A 26,552-nucleotide genomic window follows, 5' to 3' on the forward strand; every position below is an offset into this window, starting at 1 on the left:
CTTACTCCATCTTAGGATGAAATATTTCCTATTGTGAATGTTCTTCCTATTTATGAAGAAAATCCATAATTTCACTAACAGAAACTAAATGATATTCTGCCAAGTGAGGTTTATCAAACACCCCATGTTCTTTATGCCTATGCAATTCTTCTGGGTTTCATCTGTTTCCCACAGGGGTAGTATAAGCATGGCAGCACTCACTGGACGTGGGCTAGCTGCTCACGCTCATGTTTTAATCTTGACTAACCACTTTTCTGTAATACGTAAGAAGGTTATTGTTTGTTTTCTTTCCTTTTTTTTTTTTCACATTAAAAGCTAATTTGACATGCAGGAGAAAAAGAGACTCACAAATTCTTGGCAGATAAATTTTTTATCTCCCAAAATCATAAGTACAAAACAGAGTGACAAAGAGTTTCACATTTTGTGCATTTCTTTGGTCACTTTCCAGCATGTGGATGGATCACTCTTCACTTATGACTTTCGTGTGAACTTCCCGGCTCTTCACCCGCAGTTTGTTGACCTGGGACTCAGCAATGTCAGCCCTTTCCTCTGCCTCCTCCAGCTCGTGCTGGAGCTTGCGGAATTTGGAGAGGTTGACATTGGATTGTTCCTCCTGTGAATGGAAATGCGTTTATAAGGAAAAACATTTAGAATTCCTAGATTCTCAAGTCAGTGGGTCTTAAATTTTATTTTATTTAAAGGTGTTTCATTGTAGTAAATTAAAAAAAAAAAAAACCTAGAGGGTTTTGTGTGTGTGTGTGTGTGTGTGTTAAGTCTTCTTAGGCTTCTTGAAATTGTAGATAACAAAGAAACACAGATGACATTTGTCTCTGAACCTCTAGAACAGCTAAACATTTTAGAGCTGCTACTAAATGTGCTAGGTGTCCAGCTTTGCTTATTTTTTTAAAGAATCTAGAGAATGAAACCAAGCCTTTTAAAAATGAATATAGGCAATCGATATTATACCAAACTATTAGCCTTAAATATAAATTATTGCTACTTGAGTCCAAAGTATTGCCACTTAATGAAATTTAGAAATTAAATAAGTTTAGTGCTTCCAAAAATAGTTTGTTCTCTGGTTATGCTTGAATATACAGCAGAGAACTTGAGGAAGCCCATTCTGGTTTAGTCTCCAGGAATCATTCTTTTTCGAAGTCTCCTTAAGAACCATGCAAAATATGGCATTCAAAGTGAGAACTTTTCTAAAGCTTAGAATCACCAGATACTAAGCTTGAGGAAAACCTCGGATCTTCCTCTCACATAGGAGGAAAGTAAGGAGCTAGAGGAAGTTCAGGTGTGAGTGTGAACACTGTGTGTTCTCTTCCTCTCCCTCATCCTCTGCCCTCTTGCCCTCTCTCCCTCCTTCTCTCTCTCTCTCTCTCTCTCTCTCTCTCTCTCTCTCTCTCTCTCTCCCTCCCTCCTCTTTTTTCTCAGACCTGCAGTTCAGGGGAAAACAGAACCACCAGTGAATAGAGCACCACTTTTGTGATACGCACTTAGAAAATTGACACCATTTGATTATGATTTCAGATAAGCCACAGGATGGGGAAATGAGATAAGGTGGAGTGCCAAGAACCTGTTGGCTGGAACATAACCAAGACCTTCTGAGTCTCAGCCTCTTGGATTAAGCTATCAACTTGACATTTTCACTTGCATATATAATGGTATTTCACACTTCATTTATTCAAAACAAAATCACTATTTCCTTCTTGCTCTGCAAATCTGATCTTTCCTTTCCTATTGTAGTGAGTGTTACATCATTCACCTGGTTACTCAAGCTATAAACTTGATGAAGTACCCTTGATTTACTTTCTTTCATGTCTCACATGCAAATTACTTGCATATCTTGTAGTTTCTGCCTGCAAAATATATCTTGGATCTTAGCATTTCTGTCTCTTTGCTCCATTACTATCCTAATCCAAGCCCCAGAACCACCTGGAAAACTTCCCAACATGTCTGCCAGCACCCACCTGTGTTATCCAATAATCTTTTCTCCATAGAGTAGCCAGGATACTCTCACAAAATATAAATCAGATCATGGCTGATTCAGCTTAAAACATTCTCCTGGCTTCTCAGCACTCCACTGTACTTGGGATAAAATCTTACTTGTTAGTGTTTCCCAGGAGAGCTTCTGATGTGCCTCTCACTTAGCTCTTATCCCCATCTATACTGCTCTCTTCCTGATTCCTTCTGTGCCTTGAACTAGACCTTTTCCACTCAAAAGCTTTGCATTTTCTCTGCCCCTCCCTAGAACATTTTCCCCTAGTCCATCAAGTGGTTGGTTTCTTCTCATTCTTAGACCTTGATTCAGTTGCTTTCTTTTCCTTCTTTCTCACTTACTCATCTTTTCTTTTATCCCGTTAATTAAATTGGCCTGGTCACATGTGAGAACCAGAGGCTGCCCTGTCTCCCCCAGAGGTGCTGGACTCACCGCTTCCTCGGCTTGTCTCTTGTAAGATTTCACCTTGGCTTGCAGTTTATCCACCAGGTCCTGGAGCCTGAGAACGTTCTTACGGTCTTCCTCAGTCTGAAATATTTTAAAGGGTGAGTTTCATATACTGTACATATGGCTTTCAGTCTCTTACAGATTGGGTGAAAACCTAGACAGGTTATTTTCCTTACTTGGTAAGTGAGCTCCTTTACTCTCCTCTCATGTTTGCGTAGACCTTTGACAGCCTCGACATTGCGCTTCTGCTCACTTTCAACTTCTGCTTCAAGTTCACGTACCTGGAATAAGATGGATATCATACAGATGTTTACATTTTCCACTCACTCGGTGAATCTCTACTTTTTGCTCTATTTTGTATGCAGTTTTTGATGCCCTTGTCCAGTTGCCCCATTATCAGCTCTCAGGCAGCAGGGAATCTCTCTCCATCATCTCAGCATGCCCCCTACTAGCTAGCAGTGCTAGGTATTCAGAATTGTGCACTGGATCACAGTGAGATGGAAATTCATGCTGGTCTGAAGACCCACCCTGGCCTCCAGCTTCTGGATCTGCTTCTTGCCGCCCTTCAGCGCCAGCTGCTCGGCCTCGTCCAGGCGGTGCTGCAGGTCCTTGACCGTCTGCTCCATGTTCTTCTTCATGCGCTCCAGGTGGGCGCTGGTGTCCTGCTCCTTCTTCAGCTCCTCCGCCATCATGGCCGCCTACCCAGCAGTAAAACAGACTGAGTTAAGAGAGGGGAGAGAGCATGTCGTGATCCAAGTCTGACCGCCCAGTGTGTTGCCCTGCGCTCACATCAGTGATGGCCTTCTTGGCCTTCTCCTCTGCGTTGCGGGCTTCCTGGACAATGTCCTCCATCTCTCCCTGGATTTGGGAGATGTCTGTCTCCAGCTTCTTCTTGGTGTTGATCAGGCTGGTGTTCTGGTTAAAATAACAAATTTAGAAGCATTAAGTATATGACAGCAAAATTAGGATGCCTGATATTCCAATGAATTCACAAACTGATTAATTAAATTAACCAATTGGTATCCCTATTGTCCCATAAGTCATCTGAGTTGAGAATTATTTTTTTAATTTAACAGACAGAGTTAGTGAGAGAGAGAGAGAGAGAGAGAGAGACAGAAAGGTCTTCCTTCCATTGGTTCACTCCCCAAATGGCCGTTATGGCTGTAACTGCACAAATTCGAAGCCAGGAGTCAGGTGCTTCCTCCTGGTCTCCGTTGCAGGTGCAGGGCCCTAGTACTTGGGCCATCCTCCATTGCCCTCCCAGTCCACAGCAGAGAGCTGGACTGGAAGAGGAGCAACTGGGACAGAATCCGGCGCCCCGACTGGGACTAGAACCCGGTGTGCCGGCACCGCATGTTGGAGGATTAGCCTAGTGAGCGGCGGCACTGGCAAGAATTATTTTTAAAAGACAATTAAGTTGTTGTCACAATTCAGATAAAATATTGTTAGTCAAAAATTTACTTAAAATTTTATTCTCCATTATGCATTTTGAAAAATTTGTAAATAACACTAAGATTTCAGCAAGAATTTCATTTTCATTCCTTTGTACATTTTCCTGTTGTATTATTGTACACACCTGAGTATGGAGGAGCTGCACGCGCTCACTGGCATCCAGGAGCTCTTGTTCTGCGACTTTCCTGCTCCTCTCCGTCTGCTCCAGCGTGGCCCGCAGCTCCTCGATCTCAGCCTGCAGCAGGTTGGCTCTGCGCTCCACCATGGCCAGCTGCTCCTTCAGGTCCTCCTGGCCGCGGAGAGCATCGTCCAGGTGCAGCTGGGTATCCTGTGGAGTGCATAGTCTTTGAGACACCGCGTTCTCAGGGCTGCCGCCTTCCCTGCAACCTGGGCACCTCTTGGACCATTTACCTTGAGGATGCCCTGGGTGTTCCTGTAGTTCCTCAGGGCCTCGGCAGCCATGCGGTTGGCGTGGTTCAGCTGGATCTCCATCTCATTGAGGTCTCCCTCCATCTTCTTCTTGATCCTGATGGCGTCGTTCCTGCTCCTGATCTCCGCGTCCAGCGTGCTCTGCATCGACTCCACCACTCTGATGTGGTTTCTCTTCAGCTGGTCAATTTCCTCATCCTTCTCAGCAATCTTCCTGTCGATCTCAGACTTGACCTGGTTCAGCTCAAGCTGGATGCGCAGGATCTTTCCCTCTTCGTGTTCAAGCGATGCCTTCATGAGAAAAAGAGGTGATGTTATCAAGGGAATGGAAGTGTGTAGATTTCTAGAAATAAGAGTTGGTTGTACCTCTGTACTGCCAGAGTATAGTCATATGTTGCATGACAACAGGAATATGGTCTGAGAAATGGATCATTAGATAGAATATATTTTGAGAAATGCATCACTGGATAATTTGTCATTGTGAAATCATCATAGAGGGCGCTAGCATGGTATAGAGTTCACAGCACCCTACATCTGTAGGCTAAATGGTAGACTGTTGTTCCTAGGCTACGATCCTGGATGCCATGTTCCTGTTGTGAATCCTATAGGTAACTGTAACACAGTGGTGTTTGTATATCTAAACATAGAGAAGGCATGGTAAAAATACTGTGTAACAGGAATTTCTCATCTCCGTTATACTCTTATGGGACCACTATTGTATATTTGGTTCATTATTTACTGAAATAGTGCTTTGTGGGGCATGGCTGTACATCGTCAGTCTACTGTTAGAGAAATTTCGACAATGTGTTATTGTTGGTTTTGTATGCTTTTGTCTGTCCAGTTAGATTCTGCCCTTGAGAATAGGGCCCTCTACTTACTCATCTTTGTTTTCCCAGTGTCTAGCACAGTTCCTGCCATATAGTTACATTGCTGCTGTGCATAGTAAAGTTTCCATCCTCATACTTAGTACACAGATTAAAAATTATTTTTCATTTCTTTTAATTCACTAATCCTTGCACTCAGTAGAATCTAATTCTTCCTATAATTGTTTTAGCACATACAACAAAGTCTCTACCTCTGCCTCCTCTAACGCAGCCTGAAGTTCTGACTTCTCTTGCTCAACTTGCTTCTTCACTTTTTCCAGCTCATGGATACGTTTCCCTCCTTCTGCAATCTGCTCCGTGAGGTCAGAAATCTCCTCTGTTGGTGAACAAAAATAGAAAAATATGTCCAGAGAGGGAAAACTGTATATCATGTCTTTTGTTGAAGAACACACAGAAAACCTACTCACGTTGCAAATTCTTATTTTCCCGCTTCAAGGTTTCAAGTTGGTCTAAAGATTCCTCATAGGCATTCTTAACCTTGAACAGTTCTGTGCTGAGGGAGCGGGACTCCTTCTGGGAGGCTTCAAGCTCAGCGTGAGTTTCTTCATACTTGTGTTTCCATTCAGCCAGGATCTAAAGGACATGGAACGTCAGGAAGATTAGTGGAGAAAGTTGGATGGGAGGAAAGCCATCTATTTTGGCAGCTCTCAGGCACGGTTGAGGTGATCTGGGATTGAAAAATAATTGTGAATGGGAAGAATAGAAACCACAGGAAGTTAACCCCTGCCTTACACATACACTTGCCAGTAGAGCGAAAGCTAGTGAGAACAGCCCTCAGGTGGTCTGAATAAGATGCACGGAGTGTGGAGGCTGTTGTCAATCATGTTGAATGCCTAAGCAGGAACTTTGCAGCATACCTTATCGAAGTTCCTTTGCTTCTTGTCCAGGGCCGCGCAGGCAGCGTTTGTCCTCTCCACGTCAATCATGAGGTCCTCCACCTCATTCTGCAGCCGCTGCTTCGTCTTCTCCAGAGAAGCGCATTTGGCGTTCACAGCTTCCACGTGTTCTTCAGCATCCTGCAGACGCTGGGCCAGCTTCTTCCTGGAAAGTGAAACATGGACAATAGGAGCGAACGGCCTTGGGCAGAGTTGGCAGTTTCAAAGCTGGTACACGTGAGTCACACTTCCTTAACACTTTGCTAATCAGACTTGTTTTATAAATCTGATGCAGTGTTAACTCATTCTCATTGTCCTACTACCAAACACTGGAAACCAAATTTCAGCATTGCTATACTTCATAGTCAAGCTCTGAGGCCATCTGTGATAAGCATGGGTCAACATTTTACATTGGTAGCTGGTTTATGCCTCTCTTACAAAATATTACTATATACCTTGCATCACTGTTTATGTCTGTGTCTCCACTTAATTTTAATCCCCATGGTCTTTTTATGTTCTTGTAGGCTGTCACACAGTAAGGACTCAAATGTTAGATGAATGAAACGTACTTGACTTTAATTCTATTCCTTATTTGCCAGTTTTTCATGAATCTGCTACTAAAAAAGCTTTCCCAAGTTGGTGTAAATTTTCCTTTGAGAGCCCCTCTCAGAATCTCTTCTGAGGCATCCCCCAAACCGTGAATTCCGGCAACATGGCCATGCATTATTCTCAGACGATTGACTCTGACCTTAAACTTTCTACTGTCCAGATTTCCGCCCACACCGCAATTCAGCGTTGAATTTTTGAAGTGCATTGAATAATGAGTCCTTTATAAAACAAAGTTTCCTTTCTTGTTCGATTGTTAACAGAGATATTTCCATTTTAACTATGTCCAGAACATACTTGGCCTCCTCCAGCTCCTCCGTGCGCTGGATGGCGTCCGTCTCGTATTTGGTCCTCCACTGGGCAACCTCACTGTTGGCCTTGGACATCGCCCTCTGCAGCTCGGCCTTGGCTTCCTGCTCCTCCTCGTACTGCTCCCGCAGCAGGTCACAGTCATGGCGGGCTGATTGCAGGGCATGGGCCAGGGCACTCTTGGCCTGAGAACATAGAGATTGGTGACTTAATTTTATAGATAGATATATCAGAAGAAAATCTATAAAAGTAGGCAAAGACAACCACAAAAACAGGCATTAAGACAACAAGTTGGGCTGACCTTTATCTCCTCTTCAAGCTGCCTTTTAAGCTCCTCAATCTGTTGTGTGAAGGCTTGTTTGCCCCTTGAGAGCTGAGAAACTAATGAGTCTTTTTCATCTAGCTGGCGTGAAAATTCACCTGTAACGACCAAGAGGCAGAAAACTCAGCCTGACTTTGGAAATGAAAGCTCTGCAGTAAATGCTGGAGCAGAGATTGGGGGCCAGGTTTGAACCTAATATAGAGAGTAGATTACAGCAAACCACCAATATCTACTTCAACCCCCATGAGCAAACCTTTGCAAACGAAAAGACAGGAAAACTTTGGAGTAGATTATTTGCTTATGAACAACATGAAAGATTTGGGGTGATAGTTAATATTATTTGATAGTTAATATTATTTGACCACAGTTGAAATTGATAAAGAAATGCAAATCAAAGTTGAATATACCAGGCTGTTTATCTAAAGCAATAGTGTTGGTCTAGTTTACTTTTCATTGAACATTGAATGAAACAAAGAATTTATCTTGTGGACAACTTGAAAGAAAGAATTTATCTTATAAGAGACTTAGAGTAATTGCCTCTGTAAGTGGAAATGATGTTCAAAAGAAAACCCTGGAAACATTTTTATATTAAGAAATCACTAAGTGTCCTTCCATCACTCAGTGAGTTGGATTTCTGGATACCTGATCAGTTTCCAAACTAACGGGCATTTAAATTTGTTTTCCACTCTGTGATAATTCAAAAAATATACTAGATTACATTAGAAAAGTAGGAAACTTTTCAGTACCATTATTAAGCAGATTATCTGGAAACCTTATTTCTTTGTCATTTATTAAGCATCACATTATATTTTTTCATACTTCTGAGTTTCTGGAAGTAAACATGCATTGAGGAAGAGAAATTAGAAGACAGCATTTTGGCACTCTTGAGAGTGTAATTTTTTTTCTTTTCCATGAAATGTGCTGACCAATTCCTTAACAATAATAAAAGCTTACGTTGAGGCTTTTGATAGAAAGAACAATATTTGAATGAAAGAGTGGTTCTCCAGTCCTTTCATCTGCCTATGATTTTCATATCCCAAACGACCCATAACATAATTTCTACTTATTACCTCTAACTTGAGGTGGTATGACTTTGGACAAGTCAGTCAAAAAAGAAGAGTAAATATGGAGAGTTTCCAATTTGGCTAATCGATTTTCTAGAAGCCTCCTTTTGAATGTGCCTCAGCCGGGTTGTGTTCTTGGCTATTTCCCTACTTGACTGTGTTGGCAAGACTTCAGGAAAAAGATTGGAGTAAGCATTCTTGGACAAGTCACTTTATCACTACCATAATCTGTCATTTTTTAAAAATGAGGATAACATGAAACAGCCAAATGAAGAAAATAATGTAAAAAATAGCTCATGAAAGCATTTTGAAAAGTGTTTGACAACTTCTTGGTTAGAGTCAAATCTGCTTAAAAATGCTAAAAAACAAAAGGTTTGGGCCTGCCTGTCTAAATATATACTGGTCTATGAAAGAAAGTAGCTCTGTGTCAGTGAATCAATTATGTGTTATATTAGTGGGTTTTCCAGGAAGGTAATACATTATCTCAGATAACTCAACGCAGAATTTTCAGACAAATTAACCACCCAAGGTAAGTTTGGCTGTCGTCCAAGGGAAACACTGGCAAATACCCCACCTGATTCCGTCTGCAGGCGTGCTCTCTGTGTGCTGAGGTCATTGATCAGCCGCTGATGCTCCTCCTCCTTGGTCTTCAGCTCACTCACTTGATCCTCCAGAGTGCGGCACATCTTTTCAAGGTTTCCCTGCGTGCACAAAGAGGGAGAAGGTGTCTCAAGGAAGTATTTAGACCAAAGGAAGTTGAACGTTCCAGTGACCCAGGCATTCCATAGGAGCTGCAGTTTTCATTTATTTTGAGAAGAAGCCATCTTAACAAACAAGAGAAAGCAACAGAGACCTTAGGTTAGGAAACAGTGAGAAGGTACATAGTCCAAACATACTGCTTGTGAACTGCCTTTGTATCACAATAATTTTGTATCATAACCACATCCAGTTCATCTCATGATATGTTTCTGAGAAGTAAAATATGTTTGTGTTTAAGGGAAAACAAAAAGCTCATAATGTGAGGTGCTTTAAAAACCTCAAAACGCAGGACAGGTGTTGCAGAACAGCAGGTGAAGCTGCCATTGTGACACCCAAATCCCATATCAGAGTTCTGGTTTCAATCCTGGCTCCTCTACTTCTGATCCAGCTTCCTGCTAATGCACATGGGAGGCAGCAGATGATGGCCCAAGTGCTTGGATCCCTTCCACAACACGGGAGAACCAGATGGAGTCCCTGACCCCTGGCATCAGCCTGGCCTTGCCTGGTGTGGGCATTTGGAGAATGAAGCAGCAGATGAAAGATTCTCTCTCTTTCCCTCTCTCCCTCTCCCTCTCAGTCTTCCTCTCCCTCTCCTTCCCTTTCTGACATTCTGCCTTACAAAAAAATGAATAGATTTTTTTTTTAATCTCAAGATGCACTGTTGAATTGTTTTTATTTGAAAGAGTTGATATTTTCACTCTTCATAATATTTCACTACAGCTATTCTCAAATAGAGTGAGCACACCAGGGCTGATCCCCTTCCGTGTCCCCTGACTTGAATCACCTGTTAACTAATGATTATTGAGAGCCACTCCCACTTTTCCTACAGAAGTCCTTGAAGCTTAAATCATGACTGTACCTTGGCTTTGGAGACAGTCTCCATGTTGCTGGCCAGGTCGTCGATCTCCATCTTCAGCTCGCTCTTCTCCTTCTCCAGCTTCTGCTTGACCCTCTGCAGGTTGTCGATCTGCTCCCCGAGCTCGGCCACGCTGTCTGCGTGCTTCTTGCGAAGAGCAGCTGCCGTGGCTTCGTGCTGCAGCGTGGCCTCCTCCAGGTCCCTGCGCATTTTCTGGAACTCAGCCTCCCGCTTCTTGTTCATCTCGATCTGGGCAGACGTGGCCCCACCGGCTTCTTCCAGCCGCTCGCTGATCTCCTCCAGTTCCCGGGAGAGGTCGGAGCGCTGCTTCTCTGCTTTGGCCCTGGAGGCCCGCTCTGCCTCGATTTCCTCCTCCAGCTCCTCAATGCGGGCCTGGGAACAGAGGGAAGCACACACTCAGCTTCTTTGTGTCTGTGATGTTTTCATGTTGAGTTAGACTGAAGGAAACCAAGTACTGACCTGTAACTCCTTGATCTTCTTCTGTAGCTGCATTGCAAGGGCCTGTTCATCTTCAATCTTGCTTTGCAGATTGCTCATCTCAAACTCTTTTCTGTTAGAAAAGCACTTTATGTCAGTCAAGGAAATACTCCCAGTAAGCTCTTCACGAAAGTTTTGTCTTTACTGCTTACTTTTTGAGTTTCTCATCAAGTTGCTGTTTGTCGTTTTCTATATCCATTGTGGATTCTTGGGCCAATTTTAGGTCTCCCTCCAGTTTCCTCTTGGCTCTTTCTAGGTCCATGCGAAGTTTCTTTTCTTGTTCCAAAGAGCCTTCAAGCTAAAAGTTAATTATTCATTATTATGGTTCCTGGATTGGTCTCACCTTTTGTCCCAGGTTAAACTTTAATTCATATATAACCAGCAAACTCTTTTGATTTTTCTATGAATTAGGCAGATTTATTCTACTGGTATTTATCTAGTTCAAGAACTCACCACTTAAAAGGTGAAATATGCCTCATTATCACATTATTACAATAAACTACTACCAAGGTATCATACATACTATATCTTCCCACTGGAATCCATTGTGGTTAATATCTCACCCCATGGGATGGATGTCATGGTAATATTTCCCAGCTGTGACTTTGTTAATGCCTTCCATTCATGGGGGCTCTCTATTAGATATCAGGTCATGTTTAACGCCAAATTTATCTTCTGGGCTGCTTATTCAGAGTTCCTTTTGTTCCTCTGATAGAAAACCTTATTGACAGTTATAGCTTCTTTGCTGTTGCTCTGCTCTCTGCTTAGAATGCCTCCCTCTTTTATATCTTTCCATCGCTTTGCAAGCCCAGCTAAGGACGTGTTCAGTTGCTATAGCTTTTCTTGGTGAAAATGCTAACTTGGCTCTCTCTTATTTTCTTCTGCCTATATTATCTGTTTCTCACAGCTTTGTTATCAATTGTTTTTATTTTCTTGTGTATATCCTTTATAGCAGGGATGATGCTCTATGCAACTTATTCATAGGAGGAGCCTGATAATTACTTAATGCATCATAAGAATATCTACTCATGCTTGCTTAGTTACAAACTTAAAAAATTATTCTTATATAATTTTAACCATACATCATCCACTTGCTGCTCTAGCTTGGTTTTAGCCTTGGTCAGGGTGTTGACTTTGTCCTCTTCTGCCTGCAGGTCGTCCAGGGTCTGCTGGTGGGCCTCTTGGAGGGCTTTCTTCTCCTTGGTCAGCTTAGCGATGTTTTCGTCTAGGCCTGCCATCTCTTCTGTGAGGTTTTTCACCTACAGGGGTTACGAAAGAGAAGACCTGTGCCATAAAGCAGTTTAGTTGGGTGGAAGAGCTTCAATGTAGCACAGGAGAATATGATTTATACCTTGTTCTCTGTGGCATGCTTCTCCTTCTCGACCTTGGCCAGGGTCAGCTCCAGGTCATCGATGTCTTTCTTCAGCTCTGAACACTCATCCTCCAGTTTCCTCTTCTTGGCCGTCAGCTCAGCATTGATCTCTTCCTCGTCCTCGGCTCTCTCCGTCACCTCCTTGATCTTGGCCTCCAGCTGGATTTTGGTTTTGATCAGCTGGTCACACCTCTCCTCTGCATCAGCCAAGCTATCTGCTTCCTGAGAAGAGTTAATAGACATTTTTAGATTTTAGTTCCCAGGACATTTTCAAGTTTTGTTAGCCTTTTTGAAACCAAGTAAGTTACTTTATAGGGCCTCAGGTTAATTTTCATTGGCTTTCCACCATTCAGAAAATATTTACTGGGCACTTATAAAAACTGAAGATTGAAAAAAGGAATTTAAGTCATAATTCTTGGTGAAATTATATACAGTTATATTTGCTGTATCCTATATGTACCGTGTTGGCATGTAATTTATAATTTCAAGTCAATTTTCACTTGTGTGATATTATTTTCAGAAGCGCTTAGAAAAACCAATAAAAAATAATTGAGTATTTTGAAGGCTGCTAGGAGGGAAGAGTAATATCAGAAATGTGGCTTAAAAGGAAACATTCTCAGTGACATAGTTTGGGATTAAGGAGACCCTGAAGAACCACATGGACTGGAACACAGAACATGGCAAAGCTTGTGGAAATAGCAAGCCTGTTTCTCTTAAGAAGAGCTAGGAGTAGATGGAGAGTAGATGGAATACTGTTGTAAGGAGATCATACAGTAGTGAAGGGAGCAGGGTATGCTTAGATGAAATTTAGGTAACCCCTTCAATTTTCTCTGATTCTGATGGTATCATAAACTTCTCAATCTAGAAAACCCTCATCTATGCAAAGTACAGTAAACCCACAGTGCCAACCTAGTTATTTGCAATTCATTTTCCTTCAGATTTTGCAGTTATGTGTCCAAAATCGATAGACCCAGTAAGACCAACTAACTCTCTTCTCTGAATTCAGAGAACTGAAGGGTAGCTTTTAGTTTTTCTTTTGTTTATTTTGGTGGCAACAACCAAATTCTCTTGTAATTTGTGCTACAAAAATGGCTTAGACAATGGCCTTTGAACAAAATATTTCTCAAGCCTCTAGGTATTTATTGGGACATCAGAATGAGGACATCAACCCTCTCTCTCATACTTTGCATTAAAATAGGCATTATCTATAAAAAGCTTTACCACTATCTTTGCCATGATGCTATTTTTCATATACTAGAAAATATATAAAATAAATCTGAACAGAAAGTTGTTAGACTGTTTTTGGAAAATTCAGAATATTGCTTTCAAGTTGACATGTTTTCATCCTAATATCTCCTTTGCAGTCACTGATTATTGTTCTTTCTTCTGCTCTTATTTGCATTTTTCAGTAGGGAACAGAAATCATCTTATTTTCTGTTTATATCCTTCTAGGAAAAAAAAAAAAAGAAGGGGGAAAGGTCAAATGTTTCTATTTTCTCCTCATTGACAGCAAGGAATTCTCCCACCATGGTTTTCAGTAATGCTGTATGTGAAATTCCACAGAACATTCAAAAGAAGAGTGAACTAGGAAAGATTGATAATGAGTCTCTTACTTAGGTGGAATTTAGACTGTTCCACAGTGATCTCTCAGCTGAAATTTTAGCATCAAATTGGGACAAATGGGTTCTGCTACTCACAGCTTGAACCTGGAGTTGCAGGTCATTTTTCTCTTGCATCAGAGCAACCATTTTTTCTTCTAACTCTTTTCTTTTGGCCTCAGCCTTTGCAAGGCTTTCTTTGGTCTTCTCAAATTCTTCCTTCATGTTGGCCATCTCCTTCTCTGTCTCTGCACTCTTGAGGAGAGGCTTGATCTTGAAGTAGAGCTTCATCCAGGGCCAGTGCTTCACGTTCATGAAGGCACGGACATTGTACTGGATGCAGAAGATGGACTCTCTGTGATAGAGACAGGGATGTTTAAAGTCAAATTACAACAGGAAACAGGGTTAAAAGGCCTAGGCTGATAAGGTTGATTAGAGTGTCCTTTTGAATACCTTCGCTCCACCATCTTCTGGTACTCCACTCTTGCCAGGAACCCTCTGCACATGGCCTGGGTTCTGGTGATCAGCTGGGCCAGCTTGTCATCTCGCATCTCCTCTAGGAGCCCCAGGAGACCAGCTTTGAAAAACACCTGTGCATGGGCAGTTGTAGATCAGAAACGTTGTGTGAAGATCAAAGGGACAGGGATGAGACAGCACATCAGGTGGGATGTGAAGAATATTACCTTGGTGTGACCAAATTTGTACTGGGTGTGGTCAATGTCGATAGACCCAAGGAGCTTCTCAGAAGCCTTCTTGCTGTCAATGAATTGCCCTTCAGGGATAGCACTTGCATTCAGCACCTTGTATCTGTTTAATCCAAACAAAGAAATGAAATACTTGTAGCTGTTGTCATCAACAAGAAGTTTTCCTGAAACAACATAGTAGTCTAACATAAACAATAAGTGCTAGCTACCCCTTTATTCTCATTACACTCACAGGACTTCAGACTTTTCTTGTCTATACATATGAAAAGTTAACTTTGTTTCTCTTGTCATCAATTTTAAGAGGAAAATGAAAATAACATGATCATCCTAAAATAAATCACAGTGAGAATATCTGACCTCTGCTTGAAGTCAGCATACAGGATTCTGCTTGGGAAGCCCTTCCTACAGATGCGAATGCCCTCCAGCACCCCGTTGCACCGCAGCTGGTGCAGGACCAGTTCATGCTCCATGGCCCCTGAAAGAGAGAACACACGTGCCACATTTCATGCAATACAGCAAGCACGCTGGGGCTTGTGTGGCTATCAGAAGTGCCTTACCAGGAGTCTTCGTTTCATTGGGGATGATGCACCGTACAAAGTGGGGGTGAGTGCTCCTCAGGTTGGTCATCAGCTTATTCAAATTCTCCTGTGGACCCATGGGAAGATGTGGTTGAAAAACACTATTTTTGTACATTCATATTTAGAGACATAATTATCTAGGTCCATGGCATTGAGTTAGTTCTAATGAATAGTACCTAGATTTGAATTTTCAGAGTTATCCCTGGAATTTCCATATCTCCAGCATGTCCTCCTGTTTCTATTTTTGTGTGTTTTCAATGTATTTTTATACTAGCTGTTGAAGTGGTTGTTAACTGCTGTTTAGTTTCCTGTCATGTGTTATAAATTTAGTATAATACTCCAAACATATGGAAATAGTCTACACATACTCTTTTGCCTAGATATATTTTCTAGTTTTGCTACTAATTTAATGTCTTCCACATCTCTTATTTCTTTCTTTCCCCAACTTTAAATTGTATCTGCCTCTTTATCACATGTGTGTTTCTTATCATAGATACAGAGCTGTGTCCTGCTGGTCCCATAGAAGGTAACATTTTAGTGTTTCTCTCTGGGAATAGGCAGAAAACTCCAGCCATGTTATCAAGTGTGAAGTTTTTTTTATCCTGTAGAAATCCTGGCTGTTCAGAACAGTTAACACTTCAGTTATTCACCTCTAGTCTTATGAACATGAGACTAGAGGTGAAATAGCCAATATTTCTTAAAGAGCTATTTACCATTCTTATTTTCTTCTCTAGACTAACCCTCCAATTGCAATTCCTGTAACCCCTACTCTTCTATCTTAAGCTGTCAAAATCTAGTCATTTCCCTTTTATACCTATATATACTTAGCTACATAAATCACTTGGAGGTTCCCAAAGCCTCAAACAAATCTCATGCTGTATCTACCCTTTCTTAACGGGAGCCTTTCATGTGTCAAATGACCTCTTTTGAGATCATTTGAATTGAATTTTGCCATCTGATGCCAACTTCTGCAATTTCTTTTCATCCCTCTTGACTCTTGTGTCTTCTGTATAGCAAAATATCTCTTCCAAACTATCCAGGAACTTCCCACACTCAGTTCTACTATTGGCTGATTTATCTCTTTGAATCACATCCGAGTCTAGCATCCTTGCAAGATTAATTCTCCTTCCCTACATAGGTGAATAAAATTTAATATCTGAAATATAATTAAAGAGACAAGTTTACCCTGAAGAGAGCAGACACGGTCTGGAAAGAAGAACCCTTCTTCTTGCCACCTTTCTTTCCACCACCAGCCTCTGAGGGGAGCAAAGAAAGCACAAGCAATCATAGGACACGCTTTCTCCGTTTATGTTTTATGCACTGAATAAATGATTAATTCAAGTGAAACATTACCTGCTTCAGCAGCTGCTGCCCCAGTGAAGAGGAAAGCCAGAGTCTTCATTGCAGACTTCTGGTAGAGCCCCACCACGGTCTCATTCAGGGGGTCCTTGTTCTTGTCCAGCCAGCCAGTGATGTTGTAGTCCACGGTACCCGCATAGTGGATCAGGGAGAAGTGGGCCTCCACCTTGCCTTTGGCAGGCTTGGGCTTCTGGAAGTTGTTGGACTTGCCCAGGTGCTGTTCATACAGCTTGTTCTTGAAGGAAGTGTCTGTGGCCTTGGGGAACATGCACTCCTCTTCCAGGATGGAGAAGATGCCCATAGGCTGGAATAATAGAAAGAAACTTTTGCCATTTAAGTTCTTTCTGCTTACAGAAATAATCAATGACATTAATGATCCCATGTATCCTCTAATTCTATAGAATTAATGAAAACCCAATATTTTGGTCAGCAAGTCATTAATTTAACTGAGTGCCTATCAAGAGCCAGGTGCTGAGTAAGACTCTGAGATGTGATAGAGTAAGATTGACAAGGGCTATGCTCTAATGGGGTTTGTCTTTATCCACAAAGACTTAGAACATACTTCTCCCAGTGTGACTTGAAAATTAGCTATAAGAATCACTTGTTAGGGGCCAGCACTGTGGCACAGCAGGAAAAGCCGCTGCCTGCAGTGCCGGCATCCCATATGGACCTGCTGCTCTACTTCCGATCCAGCTCTCTGCTATGGCCTGGGAAAGCAGTAGAAGATGGCCCAAGTCCTTGGGCCCCTCCCTGCACATGCGTGGGAGACCTGGAAGAAGCTCATGGCTCCTGGCCTTGGATTGGCACAGCTCCGACCGTTGCGGCCAGTTAGGGAGTGAACCAGCGGTTGGAAGACCTCTCTCTCCCCCTCCTTTTCTTTCTGTGTAGCTCTGACTTTCAAATAAATAAATAAATCTTCAAAGAAGAATCACTTGTTAAAAATGAGGGTTCAAAGCTTCATCCCACACTTGCCAACAAGTATTTTGAGTGATGAGAGTAAGGGAATCTGCAATTACATCAAGTATTCAGGGTGAGCCTTGGCACCACTGGAATTTGTAGGCCAAATTCACACTTCAAATGCAAGTTATCATGAATCCAAGGGTGACAAGAAAATAATGAATGAAGAATATTCTTGGGGCCAGCACTGTGGCATAGTGGGTTAAGCTGCTGCCTGCAGTGCCGGCATCCCATATGGGCACCAGTTCAAGACCCAGCTGCTCCACTTTCAATCCAGCTCTCTGCTGTGGCCTGGGAAAGCAGTAGAAGATGGCCCAAGTCCTTGGGCCCCTGCACCTGTGTGGGAGACTGGGAAGAAGCTCCTGGATCCTAGCTTCGGATCAGCTCACTCTGGCCATTGTGATCATTTGGGGAGTGAACCAGTGGATGGAATACCTCTCTCTCTCTCTGCCTCTCCTTCTCTGTGTAACTCTGACTTTCAAATAAATAAATAAATCTTTAAGAAAAAAACAATATTCTGGTCAGTATTGTGTTTTATAAGGAAAGATGGCTTTAACTGTAAGACTTTTCATTGCAAACTGGGTAAGTGTAGTATTCTGGGGTCTAGAGAAAATATTCAGAATACCTACCTCAAAGTTGGCAAAACAAAGAATTTTGTTTACAAGTAGCAATCATTACTATACCAAGACTTTCTAATTTTAAGTACTGTATAGTAGTATAATCTGTGGTCTGAAAGAAGCAAGCAAACCTTCTCAATGAGCTCGATGCAGGCAGCCAGGTCCATCCCAAAGTCAATGAACTCCCACTCGATGCCTTCCTTCTTGTACTCCTCCTGCTCCAGCACGAACATGTGGTGGTTGAAAAACTGTTGCAGTTTCTCGTTGGTGAAGTTGATGCACAGCTGCTCAAAGCTGTTGAACTAAATAAGTGGGAAATACAAATGTATAATGAAAGCTCCTCTTCCAAAAGTGCTTTTCGCAGAAGTTAGATTCACTGCCCTCTTAAGATGCTTTGGTTTTCCCTTGCTCATAGCAAGCCCCTTACTCCCTCTTATATTGTTTTTGCTGCTGCCAGCTGCAAAATATTTGCCATCACTGCACTTGACAGAAATCGGCTCTGAGTGATGCATTCCTCTACAACAAAAAGCTGTTTAGTTCTTATAGTATCTGTTTTTGTTGATCAGAGGTTTCCTAATGATTTTTCTTTCTATGATTCTGCTGTAAAACTAGCCATGTTTGTTACACCTGAGCCACTGTGGTCTCTGTGTTATTATTAATAATAGGAATAAAAATTCAGCAGCTAAATTTTATCAATCCTTTGCTATATAAGAGATACGGTGCTAAGTGCTCTGTATAAATTATTGCATTGACTGTGCACCGATACATTTTTAAGGTGATATTATTTGCCCCCTTTTTGGTGAGAAAGCACCATTAGAGAGCGTAAGTAGCCTGTGGAAGACAATACTTATAAAAGGCATGGTGTGGGCATTAAGACTTTGACACCAGAGCCAGTGTTTGTACCCATTCCCAGACTTGAGTTGATATGCTCTGCTTTATTCCTCAGGACATGTAAAACACTACTGAAGTCGTCCCTGTGTAAGAGTGTTACCACCATGCACAAAAGTCAAAGAAATTCTGCAGCATGCCCACTAAGTGAAAGAAGCCACAAAATAACCCCATATTTTATGGTTCTATCATGGAAAACATCCAGAATAGCCAAAACCAGGGAGAGAAAGCATAGTAATGGTTCCCACAGCCTGGGAGAGGGGGCAATGGGTAGTAACAATTCAGTAGGTTTTAGGTTTCTTGTTGGGATGATGAAAATGTTCTCATCAATTGTCATGATGACAGCACATACCTGTGAATGTATGAAAAACCACTGAATTGTGTACATTAAATATATAAATCATATGGCATACAGATTATGTCTCAAAAAGCTGGTATTTTTAATAATCCAAAAAGGTTAACTATTTACATTATGATTACTTTTTTTTATTTTACAAAGGGTGAATCAATCTTCCTGTTCCTATTTAGTGACAGATAATTCCTCTTTTCCAATGTCAGCTTGCGAATTTCTGAAAGTGCCCTTGTTCCTAAATCTCAGAAAATTTCATCATGTTTCCATCATTCCATGTGTAGGAAAAGGTTTACAAACATGACTACTAGATGAGATACATCTGCCATACGGCTGTCAGGTAAAGGACTTTAGTACTCTTAATTCCTAAGGTATTAATAGATACTCTTTCTTGGGCAGAAAAATTTGAGTTGATTTACAATGTCACTTCCGACCTCTATACCTAGGTATTATAGAGGTTATCCTTAGATTTAAACACATTTTCTTTCCCTTAACTAGGCAGATAGGAACCTCAAAGTCTTTGTTTGAAATGTCATTGTCTTCCCTGCTGTCATTTGATGTCATTGTTACTGGTGCTCCGGGACTATGTTAAGGGCTTTAAATTCAGAAATCTTGTAACTGGCAGAAGGAAATCGGAAGTCAACATGTTACCTGGAATGCTGCATGCTTTGTCTACAGGTCCTAGTTGAATTTGCCTAAGAATTATATTCAGATATTATTCCAGTTATTGCACTTCTGGGAACTGGCAGAGCTGGAGTTTGAATCCAGGTCTGCCACATTCCAGTTCATTCACTTCTCTGGTCCTATGTTCCTCTTTCATGTGTCAGTTAAATTTATAGTGCAGCTGTTTTTCGTAGACCCTTTCCACGCATGACTGCAGCAATGAAGTTTGTAAACTCTCCTGCTATTAAATTTCTACCAACTCACATCAAAGATCTCAAAGCCTGCAATGTCCAAGACCCCGATGAAGTACTGCCTGGGCTGCTTGGTGTCCAGCTGCTGGTTGATGCGGGTGACCATCCACAGGAACATCTTCTCATAGATGGCTTTGGCCAGAGCGCCCACTGCATTGTACACCTTCACGGAGACAGTAATATGTGTTGGTGTTGTTAAAGACATGTCTTGACAGCTTGAAATGTGTATGATTCATTGAGGTCATGAACTTACTTGCTGCACAGTCTGGCCTTTGGTGACATATTCATTGCCGACCTTGACCCTGGGGTAGCAGAGGGCTTTGAGCAGGTCAGCAGAGTTCAGACTCTGGAGATAGGCTGCCTTGTCAGCAACTGCAGAAACATAATTCAAGCACCCAACATGACATACCTGGGCACCACATTCATAGGGGCAGAGTATTGAGGAAATCACTTTATAGAAAGTCGGTTTAGGAATAATTTTGCCATCAGAAACTTGACTGTGAAGGGGACATAAGTTTTGAATGTTTTAAAAATCTGTATTGTCTTGTTCAACTCGGATTGAGGTTTGTTTGGTACCTTCAGTGCCATCTGGCTCAGCTTGCTCCTCACGCTGCTTCTGCTTGAATTTCATGTTCCCATAATGCATCACAGCCCCAGTGAGCTTATAGATGGAGACTCTCTCATCAGAAGTGAAGCCCAGAATGTCAATGGCACTCTACAAGAGAGATGAGAGAGCAAAAGTCAAAGCAAAAGATTCTAACTTATTTAGAAGAATTTATACTACTTAATCATACCTACAGTTGGTTGGTATTATTACTCCCATATATAATGGATTTTTAAGAAAAATACACATGTAACTTACATCTGTGGCCATCAACTCTTCTTGGTCATCGATGCTGGGGACTGTGATCTCCCCTTGACTGACGAAGGCATAGTCATATGGGTTGGTGGTGATCAGGAGCATTTCTGGGTACGAAGAATTCAAGGTACACATTTTATATTAGAAGATATTAGTACAGTGATTATCTTCTAGCCTGTGAACTTAAGTTCTTTCTTACCAATTAGATCTGGCTTCTTGTTAGACATGATCTGATAAAAAATATGGTAGCTTCTTTCCGCCTTTAGCTGGAAAGTAACTCTAGACTTCTCCAGAAGATCTGCAATAGATAGTAGACATCGGATTAGGGGAAAAAATAGAAAGTGACCTGGGGAGATTTTGGAACATGGGGTCATTAGCTAAATCTTACTGGCCCCTGGAGATTTTAGCTAAATGTTCCTAAGAAGCATCACATATTACATCTCTACACACACTGTCCCTGTTCCTCCTAGCACATCTAGAAAGAAAGTGAGACATTCTTGGTATAAGATGTATTCATATCTTATACGGAGTATCTTTGACATTTGGATTGTAACTGAGTCCTCTCTCCCCAGGGTCTCCAGTCACTCTGTAGTAGAGGGGCCACTAAGAATGACAATTTTCAAGGCTCAGACCAGGAAATAATAATATATTCTCAACCCATAGGCAATTCATTTGCCCCTAGGGTTATTTTTTTTTTCCTTAGGAAAAAATGAAATCATTCTGAAGCTGGGATAATTCAGACAAGCCTAAAAGTTCCTGGCAGTTCCTACAGAATTATTAGCTCATGACTGGAATGGGTAATGCACACTGTGAACCATGGATAAGACTGGCATTAACATGGCATGTTTGGCAACAGCCTCCAGGCTCAGCGGGAGCTGCAAAGTATTCCTTCAAATCATCATTTATCATTCTTGGATTCTATTTAGGAGGCTCTGCTACTCACATGTTTCAATATCAGCAGAAGCCAGTTTCCCTGTGGTACCAAAGTGGATCCTGATGAATTTACCCTTGCAAGTAAAAAAGATGATGTTATATGCAAAACTTGAAACACACAAGAAGTGAAATGCAATCGAAACAATTCAGATATGCTTTATCTGGCATCTAAGAACAGAGAATGCCCTTCTGTGACCACAGAGAGACTTACAAAGCGAGAGGAGTTGTCATTCCTCACAGTCTTGGCGTTGCCAAAGGCCTCCAGTAGAGGGTTGGCACTGATGATCTGATCTTCAAGAGTCCCCTGCAAAGGCAAAGACAGTCCTCATATCTGGAGCTCGGGAATTTGTTACCTGAGAGCCCTGACAGAACATGAAATTCAAGCAAAACACATCATAAGTTGTATTTTTCCATGGCAATTAACCACGGCAATCACACTCACCTGCATTTTGCCAGAGGTAGTCTCCTCCTTCTTCTTCTCTCCAGTAACTGCAATTGTTGCAAAGTACTGGATGACACGCTTCGTGTTCACAGTCTTCCCTGCACCAGATTCTCCGCTGCCGAAGACCAAACACATGTGAGAAGTTAAACTCTGAGAGATGAAATTAATTACGCCCACCAACAGCATTTTCTACTTCATGCATCGGTTTTTCCATCTCTGGCAGATACTTTTCTAGATCTTTCTCTTCAGCCTACATATAGGTCAGATCATTTCTGCTGCTTTGCACTGACAAGAAGAGAAATTTATTCATTACTTGGTTAGGATGTATTTCTTGAGTGCATCAAACTTGCCAGGTTCTTTTCTGTGTGCTGAGCCCTGGGCTAGCACATAGGTCCGAAAAGTAACTCAACTGTGTAGCAAATGTACATGTGTTATTTAGCTTGCTTAGACTAGAGGTGAGGTTCCAGGTACATCTTCAAAGACAGACATTCCCTAGTGAGGTCTTACAAATGCACCGCTGACAATATTACCAGTATGTTCTACCTTCAGAAGTCTATAAGCTGCTCATTGCCCTGTATTGGACTGTGGCCAAGCTCCAGGAAGACATTTTACATGTCCTGCTTCTGGAAAAAATCCTGTGGGTTATTTGGAGCATTGTTATTATTTTACATTGTGACTCAATCTGTACCCTATAATGAGACTAAAACAATATCTAGTTCTAGATCTTGGCACTGCTTTAGTAAGAAGGCATGCACTAATTTCTTCTTTTGGTCTGTCATTTTCCCAGTGAGAATAAAATGCCAGTAAGTCTCAGAATACATACGTGATCAAGATAGACTGATTTTCCCGATCTAGAAGAAAAACAGTGGACAATCAGTATGTGTATCAGTATGTAGAAGCAAAACTTTCTATAGGAAAACACTTAGGACATTTATGTATAAGTGCCATACTGAACTATATAAAGTTATACATGGTGTTCTTAAGCCTGTTAGTTTGGGGATTAAAAACATAAAGTGTCTCATCTTAAATTCTTTAATTCACCACAGGCAGTACCCTCTACTGTTGTATTCTAAGGAGCAGTGTCCACCAAAGCCAGACACATGTCCTAGTTGTCATCTGTGCATGAGTACTTCAAAAAAGTTCATGGGAAATGGAATTAATAGCTAAGTTTAATTTGGTGCAAGAAAAATTTGAAATCCATGCATACTTTTTTCATCAGATGCATTTTTCCATGAATTTTTCTTTTGCATACCCCTTGTAGACATTGATGGCATGCTGTCAGCTGCTTAATGCATGGTATGGTAAGGGTTTAGACTGTGGTTTGTTAGATTTCAATAGTGCTAATCAAGTCAAAGTCAAGATTTAGTTTGTGGGGCTGGCACTGTGGCAAAGTAGGTTAATCCTCCGCCTGTGGCAGCAGCATCCCATATGGGTGCTGGTTCTAGTCCCAGCTGCTCCTCTTCCAGTTCAGCTCTCTGCTGTGGCCTGGGAGGGCAGTGGAGGATGGCCCAAGTGCTTGGGCCCTTGTACCTGCATGGGAGACCAGGAAGAAGCACCTGGATCCTGGCTTCAGATTGGCATAGCTCCGGCCCTTGCAGCCATTTGGGGAGTGAACCAATGGAAGGAAGACCTTTCTCTCTGTCTCTCCCTCTCACTGTCTGTAACTCTACCTCTCAAATAATATATAAATAAAATCTTAAAAAATTTAGTTTGTGGCTGGCGCCGCGGCTCAATAGGCTAATCCTCCGCCTTGCGGCGCCGGCACACCGGGTTCTAGTCCCGGTCGGGGCGCCGGATTCTGTCCTGGTTGCCCCTCTTCCAGGCCAGCTCTCTGCTGTGGCCAGGGAGTGCAGTGGAGGATGGCCCAAGTGCTTGAGCCCTGCACCCCATGGGAGACCAGGAGAAGCACCTGGCTCCTGCCGTTGGATCAGTGCGGTGCGCCGGCCGCAGCATGCCGGCCGCGGCAGCCATTGGAGGGTGAACCAACGGCAAAAGGAAGACCTTTCTCTCTGTCTCTCTCTCTCTCTCACTGTCCACTCTGCCTGTCAAAAAAAAAAAAAAATTAGTTTGTAAATGGAAAAATTTCTTGGTCTTAGTTCCCAAGACTACTATCGTAAGTATGATCAGCCTTCTGATTTGAAAGATCAAATAAGACAGAAATCAAAATAAAATCTTTTTAATGTTGCGAGGAGAACCTCTGTTTATATGTGTGTTTCCCAAAACATTTTAATTAAAGGGAAGACTATTGTCTCTGAGACATATTCTGATGACTATAAAGAAATGACAGTACTTGTAAAAGTCTTTAAGGCACAATTACCAAGAAAATGAGGCACTAAAAAGATTGAACACATATTTTTCATTTCTATTTGAACAATATGTGATTCAGCTGTTACTTAATCTTACTCTTATTGCTGAAATATATAAAGTAAATTATGTGTTTCCAGGCAAGGTGATTGATGGAGGTTGATCAGAGGCTACGGTAAGATCTCGGAGGTGGACCCAGGTGAGCTGAGGTTTGACAGTGCGCATGTACCTTTCTGTGCTTTAGTGACCAGTCCTGAACAGTCATGGGTTGGATTAGGAAACTTCTAAAAGTTGTTTGGGCTCTAACATTTTGTGACCACGGGTGGTAAAAGAATACATGTGGGGGCCGGCGCTGTGGCGCAGTGGGTTAACACTCTGGCCTGAAGCGCCGGCATCCCATATGGGTGCTGGTTTGAGACCTGGCTGCTCCACTTCTGATCTAGCTCTCTGTTGTGGCCTGGGAAAGCAGTGGAAGATGGCCTAAGTCCTTGGGCCCCTGCACCCACATGGGAGACCCGGAAGAAGCTCCTGGCTCCTGGCTCTGGATCGGCGCAGCTCCAGCCATTGTGGCCAATTGGGGAGTGAACCATCAGATGGAAGACCTCTCTCTCTCTCCCTCCCCTCTCTCTATGTAACTCTGACTTTCAAATAAATAAATTTAAAAAAAAAAAAAAGAATACATGTGAAAACCAGTTGAGCCACTCACCAGTCAGCATGAACTGGTAGGCATTGTCAGAGATGGAGAAGATGTGGGGCGGGGCCTCCTGACGCTTTTTGCCTCTGTAGGCCGTCACCACCTCTGCATTGTACACTGGCAGCCACTTGTAGGGGTTGACAGTGACACAGAACAGGCCTGAGTAGGTCTGCACCAAAAGAAACCCACAGAAAATAGTACAATTATTTGATGGGCATTGTAATCATCTACCATCTTTCAAAAAATATCAACTGCTTGCATGAGCGAATGGTCAATGAGAAAGAACTCACATAGATCATCCAGGCTGCATAGCGCTCTTTGAGGTTGTACAGCACAGCAGGCTCGTGCAAGTGAGTCATCATGGCCATGTCCTCGATCTTGTCATATTTGGGAGGGTTCATGGGAAAGACTTGGTCCTCCTTCACTGTGACAGTCTGTCCAATCAAGCAAGAGAGGGCCAGGTTAGGAAAGCAAATGTCAACTAACCTCCCCTACAGTGTAATCAGCTCCAGATGTTTTACTCACAGCTCCAGCTTCCGTCTTGGCTGTCACTTTCCCCCCTTCCCTGCTCTGCACTGTCGCTTTCACAAAGGACTCCTTAGGGTCCGCCACAAAGACTGATGACTTGGCATCGAAAGGCTTGTTCTGAGCTTCAATTCGCTCCTTTTCAGACTTGCGGAGGTAAGGGGCCGCCTCCCCAAAAACGGCCATATCGGCGTCGGCACTCATGGCTGCAGGTTACTGATGGCAGCCCAGTTAAGGACCCTGCCTGACAGAGGAAGAAAAGAATTTATAGAAATTCAGGAACTGCACCATTAGATTCATATAAAATATTTTTTCTTTAGTTCATTGACCAGTTGAGCACTTAGCAGGGCATTGGGTATGAACACCTCCTTGGCTTGGTCGTAGATGAAATGTCATCCTCCCTGCTCTGTGCCAATGCTGACAGATACTTAATAGTGCATTTGGAAGCAGACTGCTGCTGTCGTTTCTGGCTTACCTACTGTGATACTGTAGCAGCGTTCTCTGTTTCATTTGATATGGTAATTAATCTTTATAAACTGCATCTCATTGGCTTATACAGAACACAAAGCTAACATGATAGCAGGATATTTTCCAGCTCTTTCACTTGAGCTGTTAACTTCCTTACTGGATTATAAGCACCTTGCAGGCAGGGATCATTCTTCTCTTCGTGGCATCCTTCACCACTCTTAGAACACATGCCAGCTGCAGAGAAGGGCTCAAAGCTAGCTTTGTGAAGGAGGAGAACAATAAGAATGGGTTGCTAAAATTTTAGTAACTGTTTTGTATGGGATGCAAGTCTTTGCATTGTAGAAAAAGACTGCCTAATATAGAGGAAAGCAGAAATGGGAGAAGCTTTGTTTTGCACTGTTTTGTTAAAAACTGGTCTATTATACATCAGTTTCTCTTGTTCCAGTATCATAACTTTGACAAACTGGGCTTTTTCACCTGTCTTTACTATT

The 26,552-nt window shown here is 42.2% G+C and overlaps 1 protein-coding gene across 2 annotated transcripts; it reads right to left on the reverse strand.

Annotated features, from left to right (window-relative positions):
* Positions 1 to 460: 460 nt before the first annotated feature.
* On the reverse strand, positions 461 to 25,797 carry LOC133747059 (myosin-4). Of its 2 annotated transcripts, none has more exons than XM_062175190.1 (38): positions 25,594 to 25,797; positions 25,359 to 25,502; positions 25,081 to 25,237; positions 22,894 to 22,921; positions 22,071 to 22,185; positions 21,840 to 21,932; positions 21,639 to 21,702; positions 20,895 to 20,993; positions 20,699 to 20,802; positions 20,413 to 20,551; positions 20,090 to 20,208; positions 19,850 to 19,999; positions 17,817 to 17,987; positions 16,106 to 16,415; positions 15,938 to 16,008; positions 14,732 to 14,819; positions 14,532 to 14,649; positions 14,154 to 14,277; positions 13,924 to 14,060; positions 13,570 to 13,825; positions 11,852 to 12,094; positions 11,583 to 11,759; positions 10,653 to 10,798; positions 10,483 to 10,573; positions 10,006 to 10,395; positions 8,962 to 9,088; positions 7,303 to 7,421; positions 6,990 to 7,186; positions 6,069 to 6,252; positions 5,619 to 5,784; positions 5,403 to 5,527; positions 4,310 to 4,618; positions 4,023 to 4,226; positions 3,236 to 3,361; positions 2,974 to 3,144; positions 2,623 to 2,727; positions 2,432 to 2,527; positions 461 to 613 (listed from the first exon to the last, which is right to left on the reverse strand). In XM_062175190.1, the coding sequence occupies exons 1-38, from the start codon at positions 25,795 to 25,797 to the stop codon at positions 461 to 463; spliced, it is 5,820 nt and encodes a 1,939-aa protein (XP_062031174.1). The 2 variants fall into 2 exon arrangements, with proteins under 2 accessions (XP_062031174.1, XP_062031173.1); XM_062175189.1 differs by having other exon boundaries at positions 15,938 to 16,006; positions 16,101 to 16,415.
* Between the last annotated feature and the right edge of the window lie 755 nt (positions 25,798 to 26,552).

The sequence above is a fragment of the Lepus europaeus genome, chromosome 18 (genome assembly GCF_033115175.1).
Source record: "Lepus europaeus isolate LE1 chromosome 18, mLepTim1.pri, whole genome shotgun sequence".
NCBI classification, from domain to species: Eukaryota; Metazoa; Chordata; class Mammalia; order Lagomorpha; family Leporidae; genus Lepus; species Lepus europaeus.

Excerpts from the sequence above, each read along its gene's own strand:
- LOC133747059 (XM_062175189.1), bottom strand. The coding sequence starts at position 25,797 with ATGAGTGCCGACGCCGATATGGCCGTTTTTGGGGAGGCGGCCCCTTAC. Across the intron at positions 25,503-25,593 it reads CCAAGACGGAAGCTGGAGCT|ACTGTCACAGTGAAGGAGGA; the intron begins GTGAGTAAAACA and ends TTGATTGGACAG. Across the intron at positions 2,528-2,622 it reads TAAAGGAGCTCACTTACCAA|ACTGAGGAAGACCGTAAGAA; the intron begins GTAAGGAAAATA and ends AAAATATTTCAG.